Genomic DNA, 14065 nt, shown 5'->3' on the forward strand with positions numbered 1-14065 from the left:
CTATCAATGTATCAGTTGCATTTATATTGAAATAAGTAAAACATGTGGAAAAAGATTGTTGTTGAAAGAAAAAGTAGTGATTTGGCCAAAATGAAAGTAGGGTCCTCATTTATTCAAGATTCCAATCCTAGATTGTCCTGGGACAAGCATATTTTATTAGAAGAATAATGGTCTATAAGCAATTAAATTTATTTTGTGTTTGACATGGTGCAAATTTTTTAATTCAACTTGACCTTAACCAAAAAATGCATAGTAGCCAAGGGAAAGAATAATTGTGTTCTGAGGCCTGTAATCCATCAATGTTTCATTGTATGTATAATGTAAGAAAGAAAATCTATATATTTCTCATGGATGTAGTTATATTGTTAACTGTCAATTTGTTTGTGACATTATTTAATTTAGCGTATATTTAAAAGTGGTGGAAGATATTTAAATTGAGGAGCAACATGTTATTTTTTTTATTTCATCTATTAAAACAAGTTTTAAATTTATTTCTTTTCCATTAATAATTTTTGAAAAACAAAGAAAATCCAATATATGAAAAGTAACTTTTTTTGTTTTCGCCCGTTTTCTTTACAAAAATCAAAGTTTATAAAAGGAAAGGGTGCTATTGGTCCCTATTCTGATGAATGTTTATTTCACAATTTATTTGCTACAAGATAAAACAAAATCTTATTGCAAAGTAATAAAGATCAAACCAAAATCTTCTTTATCATATTTAAAAAAAAAAAAATCTATGAAAGTTATTTGACGAGAAAAAAAGACCAATATATACTCAAAGTAACTTTTCTTGGAAGTTTTATTTAATAATAAAAAAATAAATAATAAAAGATATAAAAAGATGTGCTATTGGATCATGTTCTGCATCATTCAAATTTTAAAATATATTTGCTACAAGATTCTTAAACTGAGTGATTAATAATTTAGACAACTTTTTATTTTTAATTTTCTAAGAAAATATTTCGAAGAGGAAAAGAAAAGTTGGATAGATAGTTTGTTTTCATTGTTAAATTTGCTCTCAATTCATTTCAACTTTTTTTTAACTCACATTTTCATTATTATTAACCTTGTTTTATTTTCAGCAGTTTTCTCTAAAAGACTTAAGTTCATAAAAATTAAGGAAGGTTTCTATTGGTCCATTCTAAAATCATACAGATTACACGTTACAAAGTCTGAGTGCATAGTAATAGCTCTTATTAGTCATATGGATGACCACCAAATGTTATGATATTATTTTTTTGTTATCATGGTTGCTATATATTATATTAAAATGTTTTAATTCAGTTGATATGTGTAGTTTGTTGTTTTTAGTCCCCTACTGATGAAGTCAAAGGGGACTTTAGGTTTGCACTCCTTCCATCTGTCTGTCTGTCCATCAGTCAGTCCGCAAATCAACTTTCCACATTTTTTTTAGCTCACCTGGCCCGATGCGCCAAGTGAGCTTTTGTCATCACTTGGTGTCCGTCGTCCGTCTCCGTTGTCGGCGTAAACTTTTACATTTGAACTTCTTCTAGAGAACCACTGAATGGAATGAAACCAAACATAGCATGAATGTTCCTTATGAGGTGCTGACCAAGTGTTGTTACTTTGTAGCCGATCCATCATCCAAGATGGCCGCCAGCGGGGGACTTAGTTTAACATAGGACCCTATTGGAAATACATACAAATGTCTTATTTTAGAGAACCACTGAATGGAATGAAACCAAACATGACATGAATGTTCCTTATGAGGTGCTGACCAAGTGTTATTACTTTGTAGCCGATGCATCATCCAAGATGGCCGCCAGCGGGGGACTTTGTTTAACACAGTAACCTATGGTAAATATATACACATGTCTTCTTTTAGAGAACCACTGAATGGAATGAAACCAAACATAGCATGAATGCTCCTTATGAGATGCTGACCAAGTGTTGTCACTTTGTAGCCGATCCATCATCCAAGATGGCCGCCAGCGTGGGACTTAGTTCAACATAGTACCCTATGGGCAATACATACAAATGTCTTCTTTTATAGAACCACTGAATGGAATGAAACCAAACATGGCATGAATGTTCCTTATGAGATGCTGACCAAGTGTTATCACTTTGTAGCCGATCCATTATCTTAGATGGCCACCTGCGGGGGACTTGGTTTAACATAGGACCCTATGGGAAATACATACAAATGCCTTCTTGTAGAGAAGCACTGAATGGAATGAAATCAAGCATGGCACGAATGTTCCTTATGAGGTGCTGAACAAGTGTTGTTACTTTGTAACCCTTCCATTATCCAAGATGACCGCCGGCGGGGAACTTAGTTTAACATAGGACCCCATTGGAAATACATACAAATGTCTTCTTTTAGAGAACCACTGAATGGAATGAAATCAAGCATGGCACGAATGTTCCTTATGAGGTGCTGACCAAGTGTTGTTACTTTGTAGCCTTTCCATTATCCAAGATGGCCGCCAGCGGGGGACTTAGTTTAACATAGGATCCTATGGGAAATACATACAAATATCTTCTTTTGAAGATCCACTGAATGGAATGAAACCAAATGTATCATGAATGTTCCTTCTGGTCCGAGTACACAGTTATCGTCCTTTGATTTTCGTTGTCCACGAATATAGTCCTTAGTGTGGACAGTGTGTTACTTGCCAATTTTTGTTATACCCCTTCCAAATTTATTTCTCCATGTTTTATGCCTCATATAGCAAGTTAGGGGGTGAAATGACACTGTAAAAAAATTTGGGTCATAAATATTAATGTAAAGTAGTGATTAGGTCCTGCTGAAAAAGGTAAAAAATTAGCACTTCGGAAGCTGTCAAAAGATTTCAAGACCCCCTTAAAATAAAATTGTCCATATTTTGAGTTAGAGCTGATGAAGTTTTCTATAATTTTGATATAATTTGTCCCAAAAGTAGTCCAACACACTGTAAAAATATTATTGAGAAAGCGCAGGCGGGATTTTTTAAATTTTCATTTATCGTCTAAAAGAAATGCACTACGAAATAACTGTGTACTCGGACCTTCTGAGTTGCTGACCAAGTGTTGTTTCTTTGTAGCCGATCCATCATCCAAGATGACCGCCAGCCGGGGACTTAGTTTAACATGGGACCCCATGGGAAATACATATAAATGTCTTCTTTAAGAGAACTACTGAATGAAATGTAACCAAATATAACAATATTAAACCAAATTTGGCCTAAAACATCTGTTACAATTTTTGTCGAGCCTGCAACTTTTGTTGCAGAAAGCTCGACATAGGGATAGTGATCCGGCGGCGGCGGTGTTAGCTCACTTCTTAAAAGCTTTATATTTTAGAAGGTGGAAGACCTGGATGCTTCATACTTTGTATATAGATGCCTCATGTTACGAAGTTTCCATCAGTCACATGTCCAATGTCCTTGACCTCATTTTCATGGTTCAGTGACCACTTGAAAAAAAAGTTCAGATTTTTTGTAATGTTGAAGTCTCTCTTATTATAAGTAATAGGATAACTATATTTGGTATGTGCGTACCTTGTAAGGTCCTCATGCCCGTCAGACAGTTTTCACTTGACCTCGACCTCATTTCAGGGCTCAGTGAACAAGGTTAAGTTTTGGTGGTCAAGTCCATATCTCAGATACTATAAGCAATAGGGCTAGTATATTCGGTGATTGGAAGGACTGTAAGGTGTACATGTCCAACTGGCAGGTGTCATCTGACCTTGACCTCATTTTCATGGTTCAGTGGTTATAGTTAAGTTTTTGTGTTTTGGTCTGTTTTTCTCATACTTTATGCAATAGGTCTACTATATTTGTTGTATTGAATGATTGTAAGGTGAACATGTCTAGCGGACAGATGTTATCTGACCATGACCTCATTTTCATGGTTCAGTGGTCAAAGTTAAGTTTTTCAGTTTTGGTCTTTTTATCTGATACTATACGCCATAGGTCAACTATATTTAGTGTATGGAAATATTTTATGATTTATATATTAGTCGCGCAGGTTTTATTTGACCTTGACCTCATTTTCACGTTTCATTGCTCAGTGTTAAGTTTTTGTGTTTTGGTCTATTTTTCTTAAACTATAAGTATTAGGTCAACTATATTTGTTTTATGGAAGCATTGTTAGCTGTACATGTCAGCCTGGCATGGTTCATCTGACCTTGACCTCATTTTCATGGTTCATTGGTCTTTGTTTAGTTATCTTGGTTAATGTAACGTTTATGTATTCAACTTTGTATTTATTTGGCTTTTTAACTGTTTTGATCTGAGCGTCACTGATGAGTCTTATGTAGACGAAACGCGCGTCTGGCGTATAAAATTATAATCCTGGTACTTTTGATAACTATTATGTGACAGTTGTAATAAAGCTTTATACTTAGGACTATCAACATAATATCAATGATTAGTAAAGAAGGCGAGACATTTCAGTGTGTGCACTCTTGTTTACATTTTTAAATATTATTTCAAAATCCCAAGTAGAATCAGGTGAGCGACACAGGCTCTTGAGAGCCTCTAGTTTTATTCTTGAAGATATTGATTTAATATTTGGTGTATTGATTTATCATGACAAATTACAGATCAAGTTCTAATGTTGTTCCGGTCTGAAGATTTTGTGCAGAGTTATGGTCATTTGTCTTTTTCGTAAAAACAGGCTCCAGTATTGATTTTTGACAATCAACACGTAACATGCATTTGAAGACTACTTCCAACAAGCATTCTGAGAGTATTGCATGGCAATACAAAGTTCACTACCGGGTAGAAATTACATTATACTGGTACATGGGGACTTTAGGTTTGCACTCAGTCCATCTGTCTGTCAGTCCGGCAAATCAGTTTAACACACTTTTTTCTTCATGTTTGAAGTTATTGATTTAATATTTGGTGCAATGATTAATCATTACAAGTTACAGATCAAGTTCAAATGTCATTCCGGTCTGATGATTTTGTGCAGAGTTATGGTTCTTTGACTTAGAAAATTCACTCAAATAATCAGTTTTCTGCACTTTTTTTTGTCATTCTTGAAGATATTGATATGATAATTGGTATATACTATTATGACAAGTTGCAGTTCAAATTTAAATTTTGTTCCGGTCTGATGATTTTGTGCAGAGTTATGATTCTTGGACTTAGAAAATTCACTTTTGTCATAATGGCCAATCAGCTCATAATGGCGACCGCAAAATTCCTTGAGTGATGACCCTAATTTGATTGTTTCATAGCCTTGTTTTAGCAACTTTTGAGAAAGCAGTATTCCTCGTTCAACAAAATCAACGTACTTTGAGCTAGCTATAGAGTAACGTATCAATTGAGACACATATATACTCCATATGCTGGTGCCGCTTGGATGTTGCTACACAGAAATGGAAAGGTAACTATAGGAAAATTACAATCATCGCGTTTGTCATAAAGTTTGGTATCGGTAGTATCTTTAATTTCAAGTTCACTTAGATATATTAAATGTAAGTGATCACTGAATCTCTTATTATTTAGAGACAGTACATCATCAATATACCTTTCTGCACAAGCCCTTGGATAAATTTTGCTTCATAGGAATACAAAAACAAATCAGCAAATAGAGGAGCGCAATTGGTACCCACTGGGATTCCAATAGTCTGTTGGAAGACCAAACCTCCAAATTCAACAAATATGTTGTCAATCAAAAAGTCCAGAATGGTAGTGATATCCTCTTCGGTGCATTTTTTCCTTGACTCCATGATTTTTCACAAAGTAAGCTGAATTTCTGCCCAAAACTAGATATTTAAAACGTCTAGGGCCCTTTTTGTTAAAGAAACATAAGCTGACGAGTTCTTTCAGTCGAGCTTTAAGTTTGGTATGTGGAATAGTGGTATAAAGATTTGAAAAATCAATGGTTTTAAAGTTAATGATTGAAATTGTAAATTCACCAATAACTCTTTTGAATTTTTCAGTATCCACATCTGATTAACACCACTTCTTGAATACTAGTATGCCGTTTCGGAATATTTCTGAAGTCCTTCTTTGACTGCAGTAAGTATGGCAGTAAGAACTTTAGAAAGGGGTTTAGTGGAACACCTGGAAGAATCTTCTTTCCTTATAAGGATTCTTGTGAAGCTAAGGAATCCAATATAAGGATTGAAGATCCTGGTCTTCATCCTTTGGATTAACACCAAAGGAGATTAGAACCGATTTGTGGTTTTCCAGGATCTCCTGCTTCGTAAGTGTACTTAGTGTATATGTAGGATTTCCTAATGTGTTATTTATCCCGAGTTTCTTAATCAGGCAGTCAATGTAGTGTTTCTTGCAAACAAAAACAATATTGTTTGAGGCTTTGTCAGCTGGAACGACAACAAATTTGTCATGGAGGCAAGACAACTCCTCTATGACCTGAGGGTCTTTAAAGATGAAAGGACCTTCCATCCTTAGTTTAAACATATTTTATTGTTCAAAACAAATGGATTAAACTTGTGTCTAATCCATTTGTTTTGAGCAATAAAATATGTTTAAACTAAAGATGGAAGGGGCTTTGGTGCTCATTGACCCACTTACCCTTATCTGAATCAATGACCTCACTGATTTTACCCACTCCGAAAGAGTGTCATCCTCAACCTTTTCTTTTTTTGCCCAGTCTTTTGCATAACCCTCAACAGAATCCATTAGTGGTTTGAAGTTAGAGATTATGCAATTAAAAAGGGATGCATGATTACATTTTCTCCAATATGCAGACCTGTAACTAATTTGTGACGGAGCTCTTTCCCGACTTTTAAATTAATAAGACCAAAACCATTACATGATGAAAATATGAGATTTCTTGCATTTCGATTTTCGAATGAAGGAATCGATGCTATCAACATAAGCAACGTTTTTCTTAACACATTATCTAAAATCCCACGTTATCTTCAAAATCAGTCTGTTCCTGTTGTATCGTACATTTACACTACAACCATTGCATCTAAAGTATCTAACTATAAGCAAGCATTACACGACCTTGATTTAGAAACAACATCGCCTTATATTAAAAGAGGGTGGTAAAGGGTTATTTTAGTTAGAAATTTTTAATTGTTCGTTCATCGTGAAACGGCGATTTTATTTCGCGTTCATCCGTGCAAAAACACCCCTTTACGCCCCTCTTAAAATCCACTCTGGTCGTGTTATTACTGAGGATCTAAACATAATTCAACCTGAACGACTGTTAAAGGTGAAATATCATGGTATATAAGTTCAGAGAACCCCAACACACCAATTGGAACCATCAATTCAAAAAGATAATGCATTATCTTGAGGACTTCACCTGCGGACCATTGACTAAATGAGAAGTTGAACTGGACAGTATTACCAGAATTGGTTACTTCTAATACGTCTCTGATAAAACATGAAATGTAAAAGTTTTTAAAGAACTGTGTAAGTGATCGAACAAAGTCCATATACAGAAACATCCGTCACGACTCGGCCGATTCCGTAAGAAGGAGAGTAGCGGAGTTATCCGAAGATCGCCGATTGATACAGAAAGAAAGACTCTGTGAAATGTCTTCACGATAAATATGTTGCTGTTCCTGCTGCGGACAAAGCTTCAAACAATACTGATTTTGTTGTTTGTAAATCGTACTACTACAAGTGTCTTGCAAAAATAAATGAGCATTCGGATAATCCCAGAAACAAAACATATACCATTTGACAAGGATGATGTGTAGTCGAATCATAAGTGCTTTATGGCTTTTTAATAAACATTACATTGAACAGCAAATCGAATGAATCACATCATAACACGTTGATAAAGAATATATTCAACAGGTCAGAAAAAAGGATAAATCGAGTGAGAATTACAGAAATTGTTTTCTGTTTATTTCGTTTCATAATTTCTTTTTTGTGAAGCCCTTGATCTTATGATAAATAAAGGTAACAGTAGTATACCGCTGTTCGAAATTCATAAATCGATAGAGAAAAAACAAATCCGGGTTACAAACTAAAACTGAGGGAAACGCATCAAATATAAGAGAACTACGACACAACAGAAACACAACATTAAAATGTAGCACACATAGAAACGAACTATAATATAACAATGGCCATTTCCCTGACTTGGTATGCAAATGGTATGGTTATGTATCTTATTAATTCAATTGAAGTGTAGTTAATGTACATACTGAAACAGGTAAAAACCCAGTATTTTCTAAATATTTGAAATATAACATTTAGCATAATACATTTTATATGTTATTTCATTTTTACTTGATGGAAGTTGTAAAATGATAAAATAAATCAATTGCATATTTTCTATTTAGTTGTATTTCTAAGGCATTCTTTTCTACTTTTTCTTCAAAAGTAAATCCAAAACACTCTGGTCCTCGCGTTTGGTGTATACCATAGTCTCATTAACAGAAAATGCTGGCTGACCATCAAGTCGGACTGCATATTTGAGTGGACAACCAACAGTGCAAGGATCCATACTGAAAATTAAAAGACATATTATTGATAGGAACAACGCCTATTTCTTTTTTTATTATATTGATCATTTAATTATCTGCAACATTATCAACTGACCGTTTCAGAATCTAAAGAATCATGGGTAATTTCATTGTTCGTACCCGAAAATGAAAATAAAGCCACGTCATTGGTTAAATTTCCATTGTTTATGACATTTTTAACCAATCAGGACGTTTTGGTGTAAACTTTTGAAAATGTTTCCCAGGATGCATTAGATTCTGAAACGGCGATTTGATTTATTTACCTTCAAACAAACGACTGTATAAATGTGTTTGTCTTTGATAATGACAATCAGAGCTGCTTATTCAAAAGCTAAGCATTCTCGCTACATTGAAGACCTGTTGGTGACCCTCTGCTGTTGTTTTTTATTTGGTCGGGTTGTTGTCTCTTTGACACATTCCCCATTTCCATTCTCATTTTTATGTATTAAATCAGAAACAGTCGAAGAGCTTAATAACCTAAACGACCGCAACATAAAAGACAAATTTATCTGAGTTCAATTTTTCCCGAGGCAGTGATATACCTTGTTTATAGGTAATTTATAAATCCATCCACTAATCCCTTATCTTGTTTTACAGGATATGGCCATTGTTTAAAAAAATATATAAAAAACCCCACATATTTCTTCTCACTTTACGAAAATTGAGACAAAACTTATTGATAAGCTATGAGAGAAAAAAAAAGATCATTATAATATGACGTGCTCCTTTCGCTTTGAGAACAAACCCGTGCTCTAAATCCAGTAAAACTTGTTTGCACATGCGTATATTGACTTCTTCAGAATAATGAATTTGATCACATTATCATTATCAGAATTGAAATAATTGATGTAAGCTATACTTTATTGTAGTTTTAACATGGGTAGGCATTATATTCGTGTTATTTTCGCCCTCACTATTGCTCGGGAAAACATAATCACGAATATAATACCTACCCATCTTAAAACTACAATAAAGTATAGCTTGCATCAATTATTTTTTAATCAAGGCATGGGTGCTGTATGTATATCAGGATTCGTGTAACACGTAGCATTAGTCAAACCCCAAGGAGTACATGCATGAACGAGGAAAAGGTTACGTGGAACACCAATGCCAACTAAATTATCACACACAGATATAGGTTGCATTTCTGTAAATATCTACAAAGCAATATCCAAAAGGAACTTCGTTTACGGCTAAAACTGTACCATTTTTACTATGAAGTTTTGAAAAAAATCATATCCTAGAATGAAAAATGTTTATATGCACTTCTTCCAAGGTCAAAATATAGGGATGTGCAGCATATTTTCAATATTTATATGCCCCGAACTTCTAAGAGTTTAAACTTACAAAAAAAATCTTTACTACGGTACCGCAACCTTGACTTGAGGATTCCCATAGATTTTAATTAGAACAAAATGCATATGTTTATTTACTGGTATCATTCCGAAGTTATGTTTCTACGATATCAAACATAGAGATCATATCTGGGAACCAGTACGTAAACATAATCAATTATCTATATTACATATCTCCCCAACAGGGGCGTGGTTTGAGAAACAGCTGTATTCACCAAGTGCAACCTATAAGAAATGTGGTATGAATGCGAATGAGACAACTCTCCATCCAAGTCACAATTTGTAAACCATTATAGGTAAAAGTACGGTCTTCAACACGGAGCCTTGGCTCACACCGAACAACAAGCTATAAAAGGCCTAAAAATGACTAGTGTAAAACCATTCAAACGGGAAAACTAACGGTCTTATCTATATAAAAACGAGAACCACTTATGGACCACATCAACAAACGACAAACACTTAACATCAGATTCCTGACTAAGGAAAGTGCAAACAAATGCAGCGGGTTTAAACGTTTTAAAAGGTACCAACCTTAATTTATCCTTATCTGAAACAATAATGTAACATCACAACATAGAAAGACAGATCGCTGTTAAGTATTATTGGTTATCTTAAACGCAGAGTTGTCTAAATGTTGGTCTTGTCACTATAACAAAATCATATATGCTAAAACAATCCTTAATCAGGTGTATGAATATCACATGATTATTCATTGCGGATATAAAATGTGAATGTAAAATTAAAAAGTCTCATTTGACCGCTGTGATGATAAAACCTAGGCATAGAAATGAATTCAGTAGTCCATGTGATTGCATATAATTTGTGTATGTTTCTTGTTATATCATATATATTATACAAATATAGCCTTTGTATGAGGTCGATACAAGGATATATTGACCTGAAAGAAGTATATTGACTGAGGACGAAGTCCGAGGTCGATATACTTCTTTGGGTCGATATATCCTGTTAGATGACAACTGACTTGGTACTGGACATTTTAGGTAAACGAAAATTGGGTGGGGGACCTAAATTGTGGCTAGCCAAACCTCGCGCTTTATGGTAATATTTAAAATATAAAAAAATAACTAAAATCACAAAAATACTGAACTCCGAGGAAAATTCAAAACCAATCAAATGGCAAAATCAAATGATAAAACTCATCTAACGAATGGACAACAACTGTCATATTCCTGACTTGGTAAAGGCATTTTCAAATGTAGAAAATGGTGGATTAAATCTGGTTTTATAGCCCTAAACCTCTCACTTGTATGAAAGTCGCAGAGACAATAGTTTTTAAACTACATTTTTTTGCTGGGATTGTAAGTTCTTGCTATTGATCCAATGGTATATATTGCTTGCATATTTAAGAAAAAAATAATTAACTTAACACGTCGATTCTACAATTCTTCAACAGTTACCTTGATGGTTTAGCTGAAATGCTAAACCTATATATACACCTTTATCGCTATTTGGTAATCTGCCCCAGTTTATCCTATAAGTCATTCAACAATCACTTTTCCATTGTGGCGTCAGATATTTTGTATTATGACGTAAATATTTAAGTAATTGCGAACAGATAGCGATTAGGTGTATTATTTCCATTTATTACATTGGTTGCAATGAATTACGTTGATTTCCCATTTAAATAAAAACCGATAATTTCACATATGAAATAAACGTGGTTATTTCACTCTCTGACGTCATACAACAATAGGCGTTGTCAAGACGTCGATAACGGCGGATGAAAACAAATTGTGAATGCATAGAAAAAAGATATAGTTCCTTACATGTTTTACATTAAGAAAGCCATTTGGCAATGTAATAAAAAGAATAACCAATTAAAGAATTCAAACATTCGAAAAATATTCAACTCGTGACCGAATAATACTGATAATTAACCCATGCGCTACGCGCATTCGTGAATTAATGTGTTGTTCGGTCACTCGTTGAATATTTTACTCTATTTGAATTCTTCGATTAGTTATTCTATAAATAATGCTAAACTTTTAGAATTAAATTTATATTTGAAAGGCATACATACCAGCATGGTGTCATGAGGTCTTTTTTCTCTTTGTAATATTGGGTTGCTTTGAAATCACACATGTTGAGCGCGCAATCAAATCTATCACTTTTCGGGCATTTAGAATCAGGACATACATCTCCTTCTCTTACCACTAAAGCTAAAACAGAGGAGTGTTTCATCAAAAGATCTGTGATGTCAGTTTTCTTACCAAAAGATTTATAAAATATGTCATCAAAATTAATTCACAAAACACGTCAGGAAACTCCTAAAACAATTCAGAAATTTCAATAACGACATAGTATGTAGTCAAGAAAGAATTGTGAACAATAAATTCTATAAAGAATGCAAGCTTTTTGGAAAACAGCCTCTACTTTGTTGCTGCTGGTGTGTTGTTGACTGCAAAAAAGCAAAAGCCATTTATGAGTTTACTTAAACAAATGACATAAAGAATCGAACAATTTTCATCGGATGCTATTTTTGGTCACTGAGAAGTATCTGTCAAAGTTTTATAATAATCAATGTCTGAACTATTCTCTTTAATTGAATCAGACTGCGATTTAAAAGCATCCTTACTGCACTAGATACAACCGTCTTTTTTGTTTATTCCTCCCTGGCCTTACTTTGTAATGAAAGTTTATATGTAGAAGGAACTGGATAACTATTAAGGTACTAACTATGCAATAAGTTTTAGGAATAAGCCGCTATATCAATTATGTAAAAAGCTGATTATATTTCACAAATGCAACGGCATCATTATTGTTTGGTGGTATTGAATAATTGTTATTTCACAGCTGTAACATGTCAGAACTTCCTCAATACTTGATCCACTTCAACAGCGTCTTCATTGTTTGGTGGTTTTACATTATAGTTATTACACATTGGTAACTTGTCAGACCTTAAACATGACTTACACGGGTCCACTTCAAAAGCGCCTTCAATATTTGGTGGTATTACAATATAGTTATTACACATTGGTAACTTGTCATACCTTCAACATGACTTACACGGTTCCACTTCAACAGCGCCTTCATTATTTGGTGGTATTACATTATAGTTATTACACATTGGTAACTTGTCAAACCTTAAACATGACTTACCGAATAGAAAAACACGATGTGGTAGGTTGCCAATGAAACAACTGTCTGCAACAGACCAAAATGACACAGAAAAAAATTCACAACTATAGGTCACCGTCCGACCTTCCACAATGAGCAAAGCCCATACCGCATAGTCCAAATCCACTTCAACAGCGTTTTCGTTTTTTCGATGGTATTACATTTCTTGATATTTCACAGCGGTAACTTGTCAGACCTTAAACATGACTTCAACAGCGTCTTCATTGTTTGGTGGTATTACATTATTGATATTACACATCAATTGGTTACTTGTCACATCTTTTTCAAAACTTAACGGAATCCACTTCAATGGAGTCTTCATTGTTTGGTGGTTTTACATAATGTTATTTCACAGCGGTAACATGTCAGACCTTAAACACGACTTACCAGAATTCACGTCAACAGCATCTTCATTGTTTTGTGGTTTTACATTATAGTTATTATACATTGGTAACTTGTTATACCTTCAACATGACTAAACCGAATCCACTTCAACAGCATCTTCATTGTTTGGTGGTTATACATTATTGTTATAACACATTGGTAACTTGTCAGAATTTAAACAAAACTTACCAGAATCCACTTCAACAGCGTCTTCATTGTTTGGTGGTATAACATTGTTATCCTCGTTTCCCGCGTCGTCTACATCAGCTGATTTGACTAAATCATTGACCAGGAGAAAGCACAAAACAAATACAAATATGTATTTCATGATTAAGAAAACAATAGTTAAGACTCTACAAGTATTGTATTAAACCCACGTTTTAACACGTGTTACATAAACTTAAGATTGTCATCAACATATGTTTATCTTCACTTGTAGCAAACATGACAAGATGTTGCGTTTAATCATTTACTAATAATCGAATGTTTTGTTAGATATTAATGCTACTTCATCATTTTTTGAAAAAGAGAGATAAAAGAGAAAAAGAACAACAGAAAAATGTAAACACAAAACACAACATAGAAAACTTAAGACTTAGCAATACGAACCATTAAAAACTGGGGATGATCTCTGGTGCTTCGGAAAGTTTTACAGATTCTGCTATGCATGTGACAGCCATCGTGTTTCATGAAAATAAAACCCAGTAATGAGTCTCGTTCGGTAAATCACACTTGAGGAAAAGGGGAACGGAATTGTTGTAACGACATTTGGAACATG

At 34.1% G+C, this 14065-nt stretch overlaps 1 protein-coding gene across 1 annotated transcript; it reads right to left on the bottom strand.

The window, feature by feature from the left end:
* Nucleotides 1-8208: 8208 nt before the first annotated feature.
* LOC139503521 (uncharacterized) lies at nt 8209-13681 on the bottom strand. Its single transcript, XM_071293315.1, has 3 exons — nt 13477-13681; nt 11807-11945; nt 8209-8392 (listed from the first exon to the last, which is right to left on the bottom strand). Exons 1-3 carry the CDS (start codon nt 13613-13615, stop codon nt 8251-8253), a joined length of 420 nt encoding a protein of 139 aa, XP_071149416.1. The 5' UTR covers nt 13616-13681; the 3' UTR covers nt 8209-8250.
* Between the last annotated feature and the right edge of the window lie 384 nt (nt 13682-14065).

This window comes from Mytilus edulis, chromosome 14 (genome assembly GCF_963676685.1).
Source record: "Mytilus edulis chromosome 14, xbMytEdul2.2, whole genome shotgun sequence".
Lineage (NCBI taxonomy): Eukaryota > Metazoa > Mollusca > Bivalvia > Mytilida > Mytilidae > Mytilus > Mytilus edulis.

Excerpts from the sequence above, each read along its gene's own strand:
- LOC139503521 (XM_071293315.1), bottom strand. The coding sequence starts at position 13,615 with ATGAAATACATATTTGTATTTGTTTTGTGCTTTCTCCTGGTCAATGAT. Across the intron at positions 11,946-13,476 it reads CGCTGTTGAAGTGGATTCTG|CTTTAGTGGTAAGAGAAGGA; the intron begins GTAAGTTTTGTT and ends CCTCTGTTTTAG. Across the intron at positions 8,393-11,806 it reads GACCTCATGACACCATGCTG|TATGGATCCTTGCACTGTTG; the intron begins GTATGTATGCCT and ends TTTAATTTTCAG.